Source organism: Pinus tabuliformis, chromosome 3_2 (genome assembly GCF_031772625.1).
Source record: "Pinus tabuliformis cultivar Carrire ecotype Pingquan chromosome 3_2, CPIR1, whole genome shotgun sequence".
Classification (NCBI taxonomy): domain Eukaryota; kingdom Viridiplantae; phylum Streptophyta; class Pinopsida; order Pinales; family Pinaceae; genus Pinus; species Pinus tabuliformis.
The window spans coordinates 448,061,857-448,083,525 of record NC_142302.1 but is presented as its reverse complement, the minus strand read 5'-3'; the positions used below and the strand labels follow the sequence as shown (position 1 = coordinate 448,083,525).

General features: G+C 38.5%; 1 protein-coding gene across 1 annotated transcript in view; it reads left to right on the top strand.

Moving 5' to 3' along the window:
- LOC149181237 (regulator of nonsense transcripts UPF3-like) overlaps positions 1–21,669 on the top strand; it is a 56,489-nt gene that overhangs the window by 15,332 nt on the left and 19,488 nt on the right. The window contains exons 4-8 of the mRNA XM_089414125.1: positions 1,189–1,287; positions 1,403–1,485; positions 8,174–8,287; positions 8,597–8,765; positions 9,268–9,368. Of these exons, the coding sequence (XP_089270251.1) occupies positions 1,189–1,287; positions 1,403–1,485; positions 8,174–8,287; positions 8,597–8,765; positions 9,268–9,368 (566 nt within the window). The remainder of the gene's footprint in view (positions 1–1,188; positions 1,288–1,402; positions 1,486–8,173; positions 8,288–8,596; positions 8,766–9,267; positions 9,369–21,669) is intronic.

Sequence of the window (21,669 nt, the reverse complement as noted above, 5' to 3'; positions counted from 1 at the left end):
TAATTACAGAGGTTGTTGGCCCAAAAATTTGGCGGTGGGGGGGGGTGAGGGATCCCAGATGTCCTCTTTTTGAGGGGGGGGCACCCAGATACCCTCATTTTTGAGAAGCATGCTCTGCACATTGGGGACATGTTTCCCCATGCATTTCCCTGTGTTTCCCAGAAAGGGGGGTTGGGGAGACATTTACCAAGATGCCCCTGGAGTGTGGGCAGTGAGGGGGTGCGTTCCCCACCCTAGAGGACATAACCACGCATGCCTGTGGAGTGGTTATTGTAACTTTTCCAAATTGTACATAAAGGTAGGAATGATGAACAATTTAGCTCTTTCGTCAATTACTATCAAACTTCAGAGAATGTGTTTTCAGTATTGAAGTTGTTTGACTAAACTAGTTTATATCTCTGATAGGAACTCATGATCCTTGACTTCTCTTTTCTTCAGCAGGATTTTGTTTATGAACTTTGTTTCGTTAGCAGTAATATCTGTTGGAAACAAACACTATAGTTGGGCTTCGTGACTTGTGCTTTGGTGAATTGAGAGGTCTCTCTTCTGTTTGCCCGTCCTGGAACCTTTGATTCTGACTCGTACAATTTGCTTCTCTGGAAAACCCTGTTGCATTATTGTTATATCCTCTTAACAATTTTCAGTACCCATTTTTTTAATTGGTGCCTTCCATGACAGGATGTTAATAGGTTTTATGCTAATTTTAATTAATGTCTGATCTCCTTAGTGAATCTCTGAATATGATCATTGCACTCTATTATTTTAGCCATAAGATATACATTATTGATATGGTGACATAAAAGTATTGCAAATGTCGATTCCTTTTTGGAACCTTTGATTCTGACTCATACAAAACTTCTGAATAATCCCATTGCATTATTGTTCTATCCTCTTAATCATTTTCAATACCAATTTTTTTAATTGGTGCTTTCCATGGCAGGTTGTTAATAGGGTTTTATGCTACTTTTAAATGATGTCTGATCTCATTGGCAAAGCTTTTAATATAATCATTGCACTATTATTTTAGCCATAAGATATATGTTGTTGATATAGTGACAGAAAATTATTAGCAGAGTTGATTCTCCTTTATATCATGTGGTTCATTTATCTCCTCTAGAATGTCCAAATCAGTTGCTCTTTCAACTCTGATTGAGAATTTTTTTAACGATGTATCTACTGACTGACCAGACAATGAGTATTTGGAGTTCTTAGATTTGCTGGCAAAACCTGTTGAGAATCTTCCTAGTGCAGAGGTACAATTGGAGAGAAGGGAGGCTGAAAGAGCAGGTCAGTGATGCTCTATTGATTAAAATTTAAGCTTCTCTTTGCGCCCATCCATGTTTTGTGTTTTATCAATTTCTTTTCACAGTAAGGCTTAAAAGCTTTGTGATGGTGATTACAGCAAGTGGAACAAGAGACAATCTCATAGTCACCCCATTGATGGATTATGTCAGGCAAAAACGGGCTGCCAAGAGCGGATCCCAGGTACTCTCTTGCCTCATATTGTTGCTTTATATGTATAATGTTAAAATGATCAACCGAAATTGTTGGGTTATGTGGAGATAATTGTTTTAACCATGCCTGTCTCAATGCTTTATTTTTTACCTCTGTTTAATTTTAACAAATTGATTGTCATTGCTTTTGGGTGGCACTTTATTGTGTGCCTACGTCCACAAAATATTATCCCAAGTTCATTAAAAGATAATCATAAGAGTATAATGTATTATTTTCTAACGTTTAGACTATTTTATATTATTTGGGTGTGTTCTGTTCTATGCAATCCAATCTCTTTTTTATATTGATAGTATTCCATTGATTTTATTAAATGTAAGTTATAACATCTTTTCCAGAATGGATGTTATAATGTACATTATAAAGATTTACCTTATATGTGGTATTTAGAGTGTGTGAAGCTTCTACGGCAGTTCTTTTTGCATTCTCTTCTCCTTCCTTTCCTTTCCATTTTGCTGCCTATTTGTTCATCATTCTCTTGGTTGTGTCTAGTTGCCATAGGGTTACTTGCAGTTCATTTCCTCATACTTCATTTTGTTTGCATCACCTTTTCTCACTACATCATCTACTTGCTGCTCAACTCCTTCCTTGCAAGGCTGCATCCTCCCTTCCACAATGGCACAAGGGATAATCATATAATAGTAGTCCTTCCTGTAAGTACCCATTTATGCACTTCACTTCCAGCCTACCACTTGTTGAAAAATGTAACTAGGTTTGGTCTTCATAAAATGTATTTGTCAAAGGAATTTTTATTATTGTTACAATGTTATATTAAAGCATGGGTTTCATGCTTGGGTCATATTTTTATTAGTCAAAGTCCCCATTGTGGACTTCTAGGATTAATAAAGAGTCATTGTATATTTTGAGACCCTTTTTGGGATTTCAAACGATGTGAAAATAATTATTTTGAGTCAAAAATGAATTATGTAACCTCCACACCAAGTCGGCCTCATGAAGATCAAGTTGGCCTCAAGGAAGGCAATTCGACCTCATTGGAAGGCTATATATACAAGGCAATTCGACTTCATTTGGAGCATCTCATTCTCTCACACATAGTTCGATATCTGAAGCTGGAAGCTGGGAAAAGTGCGAAGGTGAGGAAGGAGGCTAAAAGAGGTGCGAGTTTGGTCAAGGAAGAAGGGAAGAACAAAATCGAAGTTTTGGTGTCTCTCTCTCTCTCTCCTGTGGGCTAGTTTAGGAGATCGAAGTCTCCTTTTCAAAGTCGAAGTTGCTGTTGATGCTGGAAGCTGCCAAGCCAAAGTTGCTAGGGTCGAAGTGCTGCTGCTACTAGGACGAAGGTTGGATCGAAGGAGGAGAGGCTGGCTTGGTGTGGAGGAGGTTTGTGTCTAGGTTAAAGAGTCTCAAGAATAACTATTGAAGGAAGAATTTTTTGACCAGGATTTCCCCTAGATAGGGGTTTTGCCTTGGCAGAGTGCCTATGTCTCGTGTCTTGTGTTTTTGTGATCTTCATGCACACATAATTTGGTAATTGCTTGATGAAAGATAAGATAACAAATAAGTAAAAGAAGCCAACGTAATTCACAAGTAATTATCAAGAAAGAGAAATCTAACCCTAATCCTACTAGCATTGATTTCTCAACACCGCTAACAATCCTTGCTTTGGCAAGTTCTGTCACTAAGATGCATTATACTTCACCAATCCTTTTGATTATTTTGTAAGGCCCATAAAATCTCAGATTTAGTTTCTGTGCATCCCTTTTCTTAAGTGAAGATTATCTATATGGTTGTAGTCTCAGGTTAACCAAATCTCCTACCTCAAAGCTGCGCTCTACTCTGTGCTTGTCTGCATAGATATTCTAATTGTTTTGGGTGGCCTGCATATTCTCCTTAAGGATCTAAAGAATGTCTTGGCTCTCTTGTACCTAGTCTTTGGATTTTGGAGCCTTGCTATCCCAAAATGCCAAATTGACAAATGATGGAGCATCATACCCATACAACCTGAATGGGATTATCCCAATGGGTAGATGGTAAGTGGTGTTGTAATAGTGATCCTTGAGATGTAGGTGCTTGATCCATGCCTTTTTCTTTTCTGACACATATATTCACAATCTCTGTTTGGCCATTTGTTTGAGGGTGATAACCGATGCCAAGGGTCAACTCCTTACCCACCAATCTGAGCAACTCCTGCCAAAATGTACTAAGAAACTTGTTATTTTGATCACTAACTATATTTTTAGGCAAGCCATGGATTCTAATACCCTCATGAAGAACAACACTGCCACTTGTGCTGCCTTATAATCTGCCGGAATTGTAAAGGAATGTGCGAACTTGGTCAACTTGTCAACTATCATATAGATGCAATCCTTGCCCTATGCCTTAGGTGGACCTGTCATAAATTCCATCAATATGCTCTCCCATTTATGCTTTGGAATGGGAAAGGGCTGTAACAATTCTATAGGAGTATGCTCGAGCTTGTTCTACTGACAAGTCATGCACTCCCTCATGTGCCTCAACACATCAGTAGCTGAACTCAGTTGAAGACATGCTGCTTCAACTGATTCTTCAAGGTGACTCCATCGCCTTGCTGCACCTATCATTGTGCTGCATCTCACTGTGCTGAATGTATACTGCAAAGTATCATGACGCTGCACCACTGTCATCACGCTGCTCTTCATTACATGCTCCCATCACCGGGCTGCACTCGATCATTTTGCAGCACTATACTGCTGTCTCTACACCATGTTGCATCCAACTGTTGCATCTAGATATGTAGCTGCATCCATAATTGCTTGCTGTCCCATGTTACCATGCTCCACCAAGCACTGTCCTTGCTGTCCCATCTACCATGCTCCACCAAGCATCATAGCCTAGCTGTCCCAATGTGTTTGCAACACCATGCTTGCCACCATGTGCTTGCTCCTGCTGTCCCAGTTCTTTTGCTGTAGCTGCTGTACCTAAAATGCATGCTTCAGCTCACTGTTCTAGGGTCCTTTGACTGCTGCAATCTTTGACTGGTTAGGGTACTCAAACATAGTCCCTAACAACCCTTCAATCTGCCCAGAAGTGTCCTCCTTTACTGCGGTTACCCTTCTAAGAGGGGAGGAGACCCTACGCTGCAATTTCTGGGCAGTCTAGCCCTCATCAACAACTTCGGCCTACCTCCTTTTGCTGCGGCTTGCTACATCAAGCCTCTTCTTAACTGCGGCAACCCTTCCAAGAGTTTGCACTCCTCCAAATGACCCTAAAACAATCCTTATGGCTGCAGCATGACAACAAGGGAACTCGGCCCCTTCTCTAGCACTTCGGACCCCTGAAAAACCCTTCAAACAGTGCCTGAATTCTTCGTTGCTCTTGCCTCCTTTGCAGCGGCCAAAATCAAACTTCTTCTCCTTTCCAAGGTATGCATTGCACTTGATTGGATTGCATCTAGGGCATCCTTAGGACTGCGGCTAGGGCATCTTTAGGACTGCGGCTAGGGCATCCTTAGGACTGCGGCTAGGGCATCTTTAGGACTGCGTTTTGGGCTTCTTTAGGTCAGTGTTGGGGCAGCGTAGAGGTTCCTTCCATGGCTGAGATCTGATCTCCATTAGGGCTTCCTCTCCTAGATTTCTCTTCCACTAAAACCTAAAGCGAGTGGAGAGAAATGAATAGAGAAGTGTGTGTGGAATGACACTCAAGTCATCTCTTTTTATACTAAAATGACATGTGGGGTTTATTTGGTTGCTGGCAGACCTTGACGAATTGTGTTATAACACAAATAAATTCATAACTCCATGAATACTTATTGGAATCGGATGATCTTTAGATCAATCCTACGCCTCTCGATGAGAGGGATCCAAGAAAAATATCAGCTGCCATAAATAAGATGACCCACATGGAGTTTGGCCTAGTTGCCAATTTTAACAACTTGTCACCAAGGGATGTTTTTTAAAAGAAAAAATCGAACTTTCTATTAAGGCAATAAAAAGTTACATAGTATATGCACTTAAGCATTCTGAATACTGTATGTTTATCATCTAAGCATAGAGTTTTTTTTCTGAGCTGTTAAGCATAAAAAATACTTTCCCATCTCAATATGAGCAAAAATGGTCACTGATTCCATTTCCTGGGCCTCCTCTATGAGGAAACCAGCCCAAACAGGAATAGGATCAGTAGCATTCAAACAATATTCCAACGTTTTTGTCTTTGTTCAAAGCAAAAAACATAAACCATTTTAAAAAAGTCTGAGTGTCCACCATAGTAATCCAAATACAAAAAACACAGTTGAGTGCTGGGCAAAAAACAAAAAATTGTTGTAGCAATGACTGTGATTTCTTTAAGTCTCAAAATGAGGAAGATCCGACACACGGATCTCTTTGTTTTAACTTTCTTTCAGACGCATCAACCTCCAGGGCCAAGTTTATGGGCCCTGACTCAAGGATGTTGTTAGAGGGTGCCAATCCTAATGACTAATGACTACAACCCGAAGAATGGATATGGGTAATAGGGAGATGGAAAGTGGTAAGAATGGGTTACCTTCGACACACTATCAATCAGTGCCTCCTCAGTATTAGTACTTCTCTTTCTAAACCACAAGGCCTTAGGGGAGGTCCCACTAAATTAGAGTCAAAGACTAACCTTTTAAGTGAAGTGTGGGAACAAGGATACAAAAGAGATTGTTCAGTCATACAGTTTTCCCCGTGATCCATATTGATTATCAATATGCCGATAACATTAAATGGAAGCACATGATTGCAATATTGGTCAGAGTGCTTGTTGAGAGATGATCCACCTTCCTTCAAGAGGAATGCCAGATGGGAGCAACAAGCGGAAACCTCTGGCATAATACTATGTGCTGACCGTCATGGGGTTGCTGGCTGGTTGGCTGTCAAATGAGGAGAAAAATCTTCTCATATGGGTTACCCACCAAAGGTGGGTAACAGGTCTGTGGCAACATTTTTATTTTTTATGGTAGGGTTAGATGATGTGTTCCTTATGTGATGGCATATTCAAAGAGTTGAGAATCAGTTCATTTCTTTTGGCAGCACATTTTTCAACCCAGATTATTAATTGATTACTTGTTTAATGTATGATTACTAGATTTCCAGTGAAACCGAGTTGGCCGAGTCATTTATTTGAATATTTCCTGTTATAAAACCCATGTTGCCCTCTTTCCATGGCGACTGTTCATCCATTTGCACTGTGAGATTGTGTGGTGGCATGTGCAGTCATGGTTTAATTTATGCTTGCCTGCATATGTACTTTATAGGTATAACTGATGAATTAAGGGATACAATTGTTGTGGCCCTGCTCAGTCCTGGTGAAGTGTCATGATGACATATTGTCTATGGCAGCTTGGTGCAGATGTGGTTGCTTGTTGCAATGTCATGTGCGAAGGTTGTGGCATACTAGGTGGCGGCATTCTTGAGAGGTTGTGAAATGTAGATAGTCAAATCCTCTGCCATAATTGAAATTTATTCTAATTTTAATAAGTTGCATTGGATAAAAATTTTGAAACTGCTGTTTTCGTTTAGTTATGGTCGCATGCTTATTGTGAACTTCCATCTGTTTCTAAATCCAATGTTGCTATATTATGTGTTATCAGTTCTAATTTCACTATTATGATCATAATCATTGACTTTTGGCTCATCGAAGGTGAGGAGTGGCATGTCATACAAAGCATTTGAGGGTATCATCAGCTATTACTGAACTTAATCAGCCTAATCAGGCTATGCTGTGTTCTCTGCCTCTAGTCATCTCAACATTTTGTTGGTCTAATCAATGCTAATTCCTTCATCCCCATCACAGCCACTGACTTCTGGCACATCACAGATGTACGATGGCACCCCAACCAAATCCTGCTGCATCTCTGTACCTTCTTTATTTGTGTACATCCCATGGACTTGCATCCAGATTGTTTGCCTTAGTGATGCTAATGCCTTCATTGCTATCACTGCAACTGACATCTAGCACCTCACACAAATGCACAATGGCACACCGACCAATATCTGCTGCAGCTTGTACCTTCCTAGTTGTATAGCATCCCATGGATCTGCATTCAGATTCTATCCAGTTGGTTGTAGATACTCAGGTTGGATACTTAAGATATAAGTTTTTATGCCTTGAAATTGCTTTACCAGTTCTGTTCTGGATTGGCCATCAGAAATTGGGCCCACCCATGTGTACCATGAGGCCCCAGATGCAGTCCTACTCAATTTTCTGGCTGGTCTTGTAATGACAACATTGGCTTTTAAGGAGCTAGTTAGGGTGGGTTAGGCATAAAGGAAAACATTCACAGATGTTTGTGTTATTTTTATTCATTTAAACAAATTCAATGCTCTGAATGTTGTAGTGGATGATTAGCTTCCCCTTGTAAGGGTTAAATTGTGGGGCCTTTCTGATTAACCAACAGTTAAGGATACAGTTTTCTTAATTTAGTAGTCGTACCTGTTCTTCACCTTAGTAAATACAATTTCATGCTTGCTTCATTTAGTCATCCATGTTTCAAATGCACATTACAATCCCACTTGAGTAGAAAGTAATTTTCTGAAATTTCTAATTTTAATTAGTGGGTGGGCAAATTGAGCTTTTTGGGATTTCTTCATTATCCGTATTTGTGACTATTGTGAAGAATAAGCTACACTGGATGGGCTAACAGGATTAGAAAAGGAGAAATTAATTTCGTCTCAGTTAATTTGGTTTTGTCTTTTTGATGATGCAGCGGTCAGCTTCAAGTGGAAAATTGGGGAGAAGGGCTGGAGGGGCCTCTACAGCTACTTCAAGTGCAGTGGGTCATAGGAGAGGTCCTGAAAGGAGGCGAACAGCAACTGCTACTGTAAGGATCTGCAATTTCTCTGGAATGCTAAACCATGGTTTTAGAAGGATGTTGATGTATCTGTTATGATTTTGGTGGAAGTGCATAGTATGCATTCTTGTATTGAGGTCATTCCTGGTTTTCGATTTTTCAATTCATTGGTCATAACTTTCCGCAAATTAAAATTAGTTGTTTGGAACTTATATTGTGTTATTTAGGAGGATAACTGTACACAAAAATTAAGGGCTCCATATTTGATAATGTATATGCTAATATTTTGGTTGAGCTTGTCTGTCCAAATAATTTTTGCTGATAGTTTGTGATCTACAGTATGTGTTGAGGGATAATACAAGGATTGCAAGCAACAAAGATAAATCTACATATGTTCTATCTCCATGGAGGGAAGATCAACAACACAATGACAGTGATATGTCAATACAAGTTGTTTCCAGGGTAGAGGAACTTGAAGATGGTGCTGGTGCAGCTGGGAGAACTACAGGTAATAACTCCAGGTTTATGTTAAGTTTTCAATGATGCTTAGCTTTCTTTTGTCTGATGCCTGAACTTCTTTAGGATCTGGATCTATTTGGGAGGATTTCTCCTTCTCGCTGGCTAAATATGCCCTAATGGGGTAGGAATTTTATGCACACAGTTTCCCTTGTTAGATGTACTTTATTCTCTGCTTTTCCAAGGGTTGAATGAGTGTTTTCGATGCTAAGCATCCTCCTATACTTTAGACTCTTTTCCCCATTCATAAGGTAATTGGTTGAAATTGTTTCTTGATCATGATGAAAGCTGAGTTGAGTATCCAATTTGATTGATTGGGTTATATTAATTGTTTGTTTTCACATTTTGTAATTTTGAGTTGTTGCATGTACTATCTTCTGTGCTTATTGATGTTTCTTTTCTGTAGCTTTTACTTTTTGACTTTTACTACTTTGCCAAATATGAGTAATGTTCTTCATTTGTCTTTCCTGGCTAACATCGAAGAGCTTTTACAGTGTCTACAGTCGAGGGGACAGTAACTGGTACCGAAGGATCTGTTGAAGTTGGGAAGAAAAAAATGTTGCTCCTAAAGAGCAAAGACAAGGAGTCTACCAATGTAAGTACCATTAGAGGTAATTTTGTGTTAGGATTGGATGGCACATGTGATGATGTTTTGTAGAGAAAATTAAGGCTAGTTGTACTAAGTAGTTAATATTTTCTCATGAGAAATCAGATTGGGAGTAATAATTGTTAGCTGCTTCACAATCTATTACCTACAGAACATGGTGAACTATAGCATTTAGTGTTATTAGCCATTCTGAGCAGCAAGAAAATTCCTACAATCACAGGTCAATCTATTTCTATGGTATCTGGTACAAGGAAACAATATTCATTGGCTATCTCAGGGGAACAAAGCCTCTGAATGGTTATTATAATAGCCAAACTTAGAACCTAATATACCTTTGAGCACCCAGCTACACCTATTGCTTTATTGTATTCTTTATTTATGATTATAGTGTAATCATATTGTAATAAAGATAAACATATAACATGGTCACATTCTTATTCAAAGCAATTCAAAGCATATCCATTACATAGATATTTCATTAATGCTAAAATTGTCACTGTAAATGCTCCTATACTTTGTCGTGACTATCACATTTCTTATTAATGTGCAAATATGAAAACTTTCGTGGATACACAATAGAAGGTACATGAAGGCAGATATGTCAGTTAAAAAATATGGGCACCTCACTAATATTTTACCTGTAGGTGTGACCACCATTGATTAAATTATGGCTATGGGAATATGTTTTGTTGCAGTCACCATGCTTATTCTAGATGTAACCAAGTTTGGAAATAGGATTTTTGTGGCAAAACAATACATGCTCAAGGACAATTTGTGGGATTGTTGAAATGATGCTATGTTAAAGATGTCAAAAATGATCTTTGTAGTGAATAAGATGTCAAAAACGATCTTTGTAGTGAATGAGATGTCAAAAATGTTCTCTGCAGTGAGTGAAAAAGCTTTGAGAAGTGAAATGACTCTATATTATTGTCCACTATTGGCCAAAATATGACATTGCGACTCTCATACAGAAAGTAATAATAACAAAATAAAGAGTGCCTAGGGCATTTCCTTCCCAAAAGTAAAATGGCAAATGATAGTTACGAATGATAGGTGGTTAAACCCAAAATCGTTTAACTGATTGAGGAGAGCAAGTCAACAAACCATGAATGGAAAGATGGAGGAGCATGTAGTCTCATCAATCATTGTATGGTCATCAATAATGACCTTGATAATGCCATTTAAAGAGTGGTGGCTTGGACAAAGAGCAGTATGCTTGGCCTAAGGGAGGACAATTGGAAGTCCACACAAAAGTTCTGTAGATGTCCCAAGATTAATAAACTCCTCAAAGAGGGGACTAACCTGGTAATGCATTGTTTCCTTGCAAAATGTGGGTTATGGAAGAATCAATGACTTTTCTATTTGAGATTTTGGACTAGTATGATGTGTTCACTGTAGGTAGCATGCTTAAGGGGGCACTTCCTTGCCAATATGCTATTACTGCCTATACCAGTATCCCTAGTATTTGCAAGACAGTTGATGTTCCAAGTTGGCAAGACTGGTCGAAAGAAGGATGTGATCAATTTGGTTGATCTGGGATAGCAAAACAAGGCCCACCATCAGATAACCTCTCCAAGAAACAAGGTCAAGGATCTCTAGTAAGGATCACCTTGAATTTATGTGAAGACAATGAGAATTCTCTCGTATATTGTAATAAATGAGACACCTGAAAATGAAATGTTTTGTCTCAGCCTCCTCCATAGGGAACATAGTTTGCAAGTTGTCTTGCTGATGGTAATTTGTTTAGACTCAAAATTGGTGAGAACACGCTATCTATGTTGAAAATGGTACCAAAGAGGTCTTTCGTAAGCATTTCTCCTTTTGGCCTAGGGAGACACATAAATCACCTTTTTTTCTAAGTGATATTATCAGTTTATTAATATCAAGGGGGCTAAAGTACTTTTTATGTGGAGGTGTACTATGTACTAGGGCCAAACTCCATATGGGTCACCTCATTTATGTCCGCTGATATTTTTCTTGGATTCCTCTCTCTGAGAGGTGTAGGATTGATCTAACGATCATCTGATTCCGACATGTATTCATGGAGATATGAATCTATTTGTATTCTTGACAATTCGTCAATGTCGGCCAGCAAACAAAACAGTGATTTTCACCCCCAGCTTAATCTCAACCTTGCATATAAGAGGAGGAGACCTTGTGGCGCAATTGCGCTCATCTCATCTCATTCTTCTCTCTCCTAGCTTGATTGTGTATGTGTTATAGGAGCAGGTCTCTCACGTGTGAAGTAGGAGGACGCAGATTCTGGTTAGGGCAGTGTTGACTAGGGTTGACCGAGCTGCAGGTAGGCAGAATTGATAGTGTTTACCAGTGTTGACTGATTTTTGCATGCGGATTGGGTTAGGCTGCCTCTCCATGGCAGGCCGCATTTCTGGACAACACCTTTGACCTGCTTTGACTATGTGTTGACCAGTGTTGACTGTCATGAGGGCTGACTGCAGGTTTGACCAGATGTTGACTCAAGTTTGACTGGATTTTCGGACTGTTTTGGGCTGCCTTTTCTTGCTGTTGAAGGCCGAGTTGACTGAGTGTTGACCAGGGTTGATTAGAGGTCAAATCTGACCTGTTTGACCAGCTTTGATGTTGCTGGTTAGGGTTTTGCTACTGCTGTCATAAAATTACAGAATTGTATATTTGTTCTATCTATCTCTCTCTTTGCTGAATTATTGAAGAACATAAAAAGAATTGATCAAGGGTTTCCCCACATTGGGGTTTGTCCTTGGCTGGTTCCACATCTTGTGTCCTCTTGTCTTGGCTTGTCTTCTTCTGTTTATATTTATGTTCTATCTGCATTTTACTATCATGCTGATGTGATTGCTATTCTGGAAATTGATATTGGGCTAATAAGGAAATTTGAAGTAAATTGCTCTTAAGCATAGAACATACAAAAATCAACATTAAGTTATTAAAGTCACATGTGTTTTAAAAGTGACTTTATGTGTAAAGAATTAAAGTACACTTTATATCAGTGTTGATAATAACGGCGATATTCGAAAATATCGCGATGTTTTCGGCATAACGATATTTCGCTGAGTAAATATCGCGATATTTTGAAAATATCGGAAAAATATCGGCTATGTTTAAAATTCTGAAAAAATTTGATTTTTTATGCTTTCTGATATTTTCGCCGATATTGCCGCTAAGATTTTTGCCGATACTGATATTATCAACACTGCTTTATATTATTAATGTGACTTATGTTTTAAAGGTCACTTTTTCTTACTTATGTTTTAAAAGTCACTTTATGAGAAAAAGTGACCATGGTACTAAAATGTTAAAAAATACTAGGGAGGAAACACGAGAGAATGACAGCAGCTGAAGGGAGCGGGGGCCACATGAGGACGGGTCAAGTAAGAGACTAATCTCCACTCTTGATCTAAATGGTTTGAGATTGAATCTGAACCATTAGATCTTAGAGATAGGTCCTTATCTTTTACCAAGAGACAAAAAGGGGCAAAAGGAGTTTAGGAGGCTCATTATTCTCATGAATATTGAGGAGAGGAGCAAGGAGAAAGGAGGAGAGCTTGGAGAAATCTTACAGCAGAGTCAAGGAGCTACAGCAATACGAATCCTAAGGAGGCTGAGTTAAAGCTGAGAAGGGAGCACAAGTTTCAAGGTTCCATCCACTGTCAACACACAGGTCGAAGTCTGGAGAGTAAATTTTTGTCATTTCTCAGTGTGAGCCAGGGCCCTAGAACCATGACTTTATCTCTGGAAAAGTATGCTTGTGTTCCTACATTTTCCAATGAGATTCTCGGGTTATTTTAAGGAGAGGGAACCCATGAGCTTTATGCAGCGTTTCTGAGTGTGATCAGCGTGATTTCTGGGAAGTATCAGTCAGACCCAGCCTGCATTAAACACAGTGACGTAAGCCCGAGTTTCAAGGAAAATAGAAACATCTTTCGGTTTGCTACCCGTGATTTCTGAGCTCATAAAAACCTGTGTAGATGCTGAAGCTGAATGCAAGTTTTAAGGTAGCTGTTGACAGTGACTCAATTTTGTGTTGAAGAAGCAGCCTAGAGGTCAAGTTTTTGCTAGAAGGAGAGGACTGTGTGAAGCACAAAGCCCAAAATTTCAGTGTAAAAGGGACATCAGAAAAGCTTCTCTAAGGGAGAGAAGTAGAATCTCCCATGTATTTTTTGTTGTAAGAAAATTACTAACATGCAAAGTAAAATCTTTCTCCAACACTGTTTTCCTCACTGTGGGGTTTTTCCAGGGTCAAGTAGACCAAAACAAAGTGTGTTAAATCATTTTGTGTGTTTGCTATTTTCTCTAGTATCAATTGTGCAGAAGTAAATAGTAGAAGTACTCTTATGTTTCAAATGAATGCTCAGAAATTTATTTCAGGATGTCAAAACATGTGAGTTGGGCTTGAAAAACACTAGCAAAATTTGAAAACTAGGCTAAGAGTGCAGGTCATTATTTTTCTACAATCTAGGCACATGCTTTGGGGTGTAAACCCTATGTCAATGTCAAATTTTTGTGCTGGGCCGTTGTGTGCGCTCTATGGCTTGTGGTTGTTATCCATGTGATGTATTACAATGTATTCTACAATATACTACTGCAACAACATAACCCTTTGCTGGGATTATGTTTCACATCAATATTTATTTTACTCTTTTGATGTGTACATGTATGTTTGTGTCGGGTGTGCGGATAATCCCACATGGATAGCATTTGTGAGACAAAGATAGTTTATGAGCCACTAGCTTCACCAAAAACTTTGTCAATTTCGACATTGGCTTGGGGTCCAAGTCCCTAGGTTGATGTGGTAGTATCCTCCTCACTTTGCTACTAACTTCTTGAATAACACTGATGTCATGCCGTGTGGCAAATCTTTTGCTTATGGTTGTTATTTATGTGATGTACGACAAACTGTTACTACAATGGCATACCCCTATGGTGGTATTTTGTGTTGTGTCAATACTTAATCCCCTCTTGCATTTGTGTGCGTGTTGTGAGTAGTCTTCACATTGATAACAATTGTGAGACACAAGCCATTTATTAGTGGTTACACTTTGAAAGCTTTGCCAATTCATAAGCTTTGGTTGATGTGATCACATTCACTCGCTATGATACTAACATTGCCAATAGTGTATATGTTAGGACATATGGGTTATGCAAGTCCTTAGGTTGATTTGATAGCATATCCTCCCTTTGGTGCAGATATTGCCAATAGTGTTTGTCCCTATGGTGGGATTTTATCCCCCATATACACAAACACTGGGTGCATTGCCTAATTGCGTCACTGTAGCATTTGGTTTATTTGGTATTTTGCGGTGGATTGCACTCACAACATTTGCACTACTTGACCCACTTCCAAAATCTAGTCTTGTGCCATTTATTTTGGGAAGATGTTGGTAAGTGCTTTTTGTGCTCATTAAACCTTGAGCATGAGCTTGTGCTCATTGAATGTGCATGACTTCTATTCTTTTTACGTTGATGCTATTGATGCAATATTTGTTGATGAACTATAGGTAGTTATTGTGTGGTTGCTTGACATTGTTTTTAAAGATGGTGCAACTTTGGGTTCATATACTCCATTGTCCTCTATGCCTCAGTCCCTTTCGTGCTTGCTTTTGTTGTAGAAAAGAATAATCAACCATTTCACATATTCATTCACCTAGGACCGGATTAATTATTGTGATTGGCTAAGAGGACTCTTGGTGATAAAACCTTCTCATTCACCATGGTTCTTTATTACAATGGTATGACTTGCTAAGGTTAGCATTTGTCTTCAATGGACAATTTCTTTTCATTCTCCAAGTAAAGCACATGATTGATGGGTTTCCTTGCAATTATTTTGCATGTGGCCTTTGTCGAGAAGCTTTGTGATGGTGGAGTACGAACGTGCCTTGACCTCTACCTTTTAGGATCTATATGAGTTGATTTTGAAGAATTTGTCTATGTCAAGCAATGTTGACCATCATTGAACCCACACATTATACAAAAAGCATGTATTGTTTTAGTTTGTTTCCTTTACTTTTTCTTGATACGTTACATCTTGATCTTAGTACTTTATTTTTTCCACTAGTTGTAAGAGTAGATTGCCCATGTTTGAGAGGAAATATGTGCAAAACTTGGATGAATTAAGTGCAAATCTTGTGGATTATGCCAACTCTACCAGTCCTTTTCACCTTTGACACACAATTCTTGGCCTAGCACCTCCACAGTTTCACTCACCCTCACACCCACTCCCTTCCCTAAACCTATTTCTAGCGCTTCAAGAGATACAAGTGCTGCCCTTATTGTTTGTTGTATTGTTGCTGTCTAACATGATGAATGTCCACCTACTATTATTTAGACTCCATAGAGCCATCCCCTCCCACTGCTTATAGTGCTTTGTCAATCCCTAAACCTTTATCCATCTAGCTCTTGCAATGCTTTACTTGGATGATCACTACACATGGAATGTTTGGTGCATGGATTGTATCGACATACCACTCAACATTGATGTGCATTTCCAGAATTCTTGAGACAATGGTGACATCTTGACAATCCTCCCTTGCAACATGATCTGATTAGATATTGCTTTTTACTCTAGGCATACCAACACATTGCATTTGAATGCCGAATAGCATGTCATTCTTGCTTGACTCTTAGAGTAGGAATTTCATGATGTCACAATGCCTTGTAGTAGGCATAATAAAAGTAATGGATGGTACCATAGATTGAATGTGAGCCATGCCTTCATTGTTGTGATGCCTTGGATATTGATTTAAGGGTACTTAATCTCCTTGACGTCATTCTTGCCATTGAATGCATTACAAAATTTGGTCTCTTGGATCAACTTGATATAAAATTATTGTGACTTCTTGGGGTATGTGATGTGACAACTTTTTGATGGTTTGAGAAGAGACGAGGGTATTTTAGGGTTTTATATGTCGTGTGCTTGCTAACATTTACTTAACCTTGGATTTACATTCTTTTTCTAATCACTAAAGTTAGTGCCACAAAGCTCTCATGTTTTAGAAATGGTTTCAATGTCAAATGAAGAACATTGTGGAAAATGATGTGTTAGAACATAAGGCTTTCTTGTATAGGCTTCATTGTTTCTTTAACATTGTGTGTTTCCTTCACCTTTCTCACCTTGCTCTCCTTGTGTTTTTTTAGTAATTGAATTATATTGCATATGCTTTTGATTGAGATAATGTAGGCCTTTGAAATTTTCAATGATTAGTGTGGCGATATCCAATGCTTCTACTTCTTTTTCCTAGTGAGCCTAGTCAACTAGTAATGATTCTCTGATGCCATGACAAGTCTGCATGATGACGTGTTCCTTCAACAATCCTAGGGATTTCTCTTGACAATGGGTGAATAGAGAACACAATTGGTATTAGCCTCATTCATTTTTGTAACAACGCCTTGAATACACTTAGGCTAGATGATTTCGATACGACGTTCACACTCATTTTCATACATGCATTCAAACATTACACATGAGCATTAATGGAAAAGTCTTTTCTAGCTAGCTCTTTGGTGTTGTGACAACTTTGCACGACGAACTAATCCTTTGATAGTTCTAGGAGAGTCTTGCTACAATGGGTGGTTAGAGACCACTCAAACTGATGTACCTTGTATGCTATTTTGATATGTGTCTTCTCGCATATTTTTGTACATGAATTTCACATTCCCTTAAAAACCATGATGGGATTGTCACTTTTGATTGCTATTTGATATTTGTCTTTGAAATACAATTTCAAGTTCGCTGATATAGTGATTGATGTTATGGCGTCTACCTTCATGATGAAGAGTATTTGGATGGTATAGTGGCAACCTCTATACTTCCCTTTTGTGCTCATGCATCTTTGCGGTTCGTTCTTGTGCTTGCACTCTTAGTATAAAACTTATTGTTGAATGACATGAATCAGATTGGTTGGGCACACTTTTCTTTAGATCAATGAGCTTGAGGCACTTATATATTGATGCATTATATGTGATTGTTTTGGAGGGGATCCATTTTGCTCCTTATTTTCTTCAATGCATCTTGTGACAACATACCTTATTGCACATCTTCGAAATACATCACCCCCATGTCATCTGTTATGTTTTTTATGCATGCCCACTTGACAATTACAATAGTGATTGAAACAATGGTAGTGAGTGTTGGAAAATCGAAGTAACTATATTAGGGTTTGATTCTCCTTTCTTGATAATTACTTGTGATCTAAGTAACCTGACATGGGGATTCAGGATTCGTAGGATATGGGGATTAGAGTGTTGGATTCAGACACGTTGACCCTCCGGAACAGGACACGTAACGCGTAGGATTCGTTATATATTATTTTATTATATATATATATATATATATATATATATATAAATTAGATATTTCTTACACAAATTCTCATTAATTATTCAAATTCATTGATTTCAAACATAGATCTTCATCTAGATGTTAGTTTTACTGTTTACAAAGTAAGTAACATTATAGCATGCATAGTACATACAAAATTCAAATACATGTCACTGTCATACATCATAAATGATAAATCAATGAATCATAAATTCTAAATTCATAAATGTTAAATCATAATACATATTCAATTCATCAATGATCCAATAGGAGAAAGACAAGATAGTAAGATAAAGACATTGACAGCTGTAGTTTTCTCACTAAGTCATCAAATCAAAATGTGTTACATAGGTAGTGCAATGTCAATGACAAATAGAAATAGAAAATATAAAACAACTACAGATATACAAGCCTCAAGGTAGTAGGTAGTCCATGACTCATGAGTCATCAATCCTCATAGTCATCATCAGAATCAACATCAATGTCCTCATCATCATGGTCACCACTGCTCTTCTCTGCATCCTCCTCCTCCCTTGTATCCATAGTCGCCTCTGCATCTGCTGGTGTGGAGGATGACCCCTCTACAATATCACCGTCATCAAATCTAACAGGCTCTAGCACTGGATCGTTGAGATCCATGTTGGCCAATGCTAACTCAACACAGCTGTTCAGACCCGTATCATCAGGAAAGACATCCCATATCTTTGTCTTTCCCTTCAACCACTATTCCCTTTGCCGGTAAATAAGACGAAGGTTGGTGTGCACATACACCATTGTCTCTGCCCTGGACTGCTCAAGCCTGCTCCTCTTCACACTATACAAATTCCCATATGTGCTCCAATTCCTCTCGCAACAAGAGGATGAAGTCACCTGAGAGAGGAGCCTCATGGCTAACTGTTGAAGAGGATGGCTTGTTGCCCCATGATTCGCCCAACAAGAATAGGGCTTCATAGCCCCCTTGTCTCTAATCACATCATATGTTGCAGATCGACTAGTGCCAGTGGAAAATTTTGCAATGGCATCCTCCACCTCATCAAGCAATGCTCTATCCTGAAAAACCTGCCTGAATGCATCTTTCTTCCCTTGTGAGATTTCACCATCCATGTGAGGAGGGAATCTGCGGGAAGGTCCACCATTTAGCCACTCATGGCTGTAGCATTTTGGGTTCAATGAGTGAGCTAAACAATGTAAAGGTGTGCAATTCTTGTCCCATCTGCTGACAAGAATATCCTGTATAGTACCACAGAAGGCCTCTGGTGATGTCTCGTACTCGGGGCACTCACTCTGTAGAATAATTCTCCTCACAGACTCAATCATGGAATCCCATCCCTCATAAACCTCTCCTAGGATGGGTTTGTCTGTATCTGCAAATCAAAGCAAAGAATGATAGGGTCCATGATCTGAATAATTAGATCTACCCTCTCCTACCAAGCATCATCTAGCACTGTGTCCTTCACTCTTTTAGAGGCTCTACTTGATATGTCTTTCTCCAAAACGACCAATACTCAGAAATAACCATGGCCCCAAGAGCAGTCTTGACCTCCCTCAACCTCTTCAACATGATGAATGAAGAGGCAAACTGTGTATCAGCAATCTTCAACAATGATAGATTGTTGTACTCCTTGTAGATAGTGAGGACATTTGTATGATTGTGCACAAAATTACGGATATGTTCTGCATCCTCAATAATGTTAACAACCCAAAGCACATCAGAAGCAATGGATTTCAGTGCTAAGTTCAATGAATGGACAATGCAAGGTGTCCAAAACACTTGTGGATATTTAGCTTCCACAATCATGCCGGCAACCTTGCAAACAGGTGATTTGCACACAAGAATCAACACGTACATCTTCAATAACTTTAATAAATAACTCACCTATAAATTGTGCAACCTTGTATACTCCAAGTGTATTCACTGCTTTCAAGAAAACTGGACCATTCAAGGAAGACACCATGAAGTTGATGAGTGTGTGTCTTGCTGGATCTGTCCATCCATCAGAAACAACGCTAACCCCAAATGTTGGCCATGATGCTTTAATAGGCTCAAGCATCTTTTGCACCTTTTTTTTGCCTTCGTCAACAATGTGGTTCTAAGCTTCTCTGAACCAGGGGGCACATACCATGATGGAGACCCGTGAGTTAGAGCTCGGAATATCTCAATAAATAGAGGTGAGCGTGCAACATTAAAGGATATGAAGTTTTAATAGAAAAAGGAGGCAATGGTGAGATCAAGTCTTCCTGTTTCTCTTTTTGAAAAATCTCGTCCATTGGACCAAGTGAAATTGCCTTTCTTTTCGCTGCTTGTCCCCTATATAACTCTCAAATGGAAATTTGGTGGTGCCTTTCCTAAAAAATGGAAGGGGGTCATCATTCTTGGTTTTTCTTCCTACTTCATATGTAACAACATATTCTTCAATCGGATGTTGCTTTCCTTCTTCTGTAGCACCTCAAAACCCATTCTCCAATTTCCTTCTCCTACTCATGGCCTTCACTAAACTTACAGCTGCTAGCCCTGGTCTAGTGCATGACACTTGAAGCAGAGAGTCATATCTGTCATTCCCTCTTCAACAGAGAGGATTTAATCATTTCTATACAACGAATATTCTCAACCATCCTCTTGTCCTAGGAAGATTCCTTCTATTCAAGCTCCCTCTTAACTTAGGGAGTTCTTCTTCTTTCGTCATTAGAGAATCTTTCGTTGCTTCCAACCATTTCATCAGAGTTACTATCATCCTCATCATGCTTATCAACAAGCATCTTCACCAAATTGAAGATTGTGTACTTGCACAACTTAGATAGCATGTACAACCAAATATATAGAAGCATGAAGTTAGCCATAACAGAATCATGGAAACATTTCAAATTTATACATATCAGATACCCAGACTTGATTACAAATAAGAGACATATACATTTTGCAAGGGACTTAGTCAAAAACCCTAGACTACTTCATAACAACTTTCATTCCATCTAGGGTTTCGATGTGTCTTCCAAAGGTATGACATACCTTACTACAACATATATCAAAACCTAGAAACAATTAAGACAAATATAGATCTATATAGTATCTAACAACCTTTTTCAAAATTCATATGTTAGATTTCTCACTAGGGTTTCATACAGAAACTAGATTTCATACAAAAGAATCAATCAAAGTCAATCATAGCTTAGTCATTAACCTGACCAACGTCCACTAGGGTTAGTTGCAAACCCTAAATTTTCGATCAGTCATCAAATCCTTCCAAGACTCAAAATTCAACAATATTTCACAAATCTCAAATTATCATATTGTCAACATTCATCAAAGATTTCTACTTCGACTAAGGTTCAACTCCAAAACCCCAGAATTCCACTTACACAAATCTCAAATCATCATATTTCAAAGATTTTACTTTGACTAATGGTTAACTCCAAAACCCTAGAATTCCATTTTCACGATCTCAAGAACCATTAAATACATAGATCTCAGATTGTTACATTTCACACTAGACAATGTTACTACTAGGATTTAACTACAAAACCCTAGATTTTCATTTTCAACAATCATTTAATAGATTTCAAATTGTTATATCACACATACTAGACAATTTAACTTCACTAGGGTTTAGCTACAAAACCCTAGATTTCCAAATATCATCATCCTAGAATCTCAGACAAGGATTTCCATTAAATCCTAAGACTTATGACCATCAATAACTAGGTCAACACATATATCTAGGAATTCATAATCATTCATAAGCATATCATATGTCCAACAACATTAATACATTTGACCTAGACCAAGCTAGGGTTTCAATCAAAAGGACATATCTATATATGCCTAGATTTCATCATCATGCAAATACATTCCATATTATGTGTTAGTCAAAGCCAACTTCACAGAAAATATCAAATAAGAGTTGGACATTCAAACTTGATTTAACTAGGGTTAGATTAGACAAACATACACATACCAAGGAAATCATTTCTAAGACA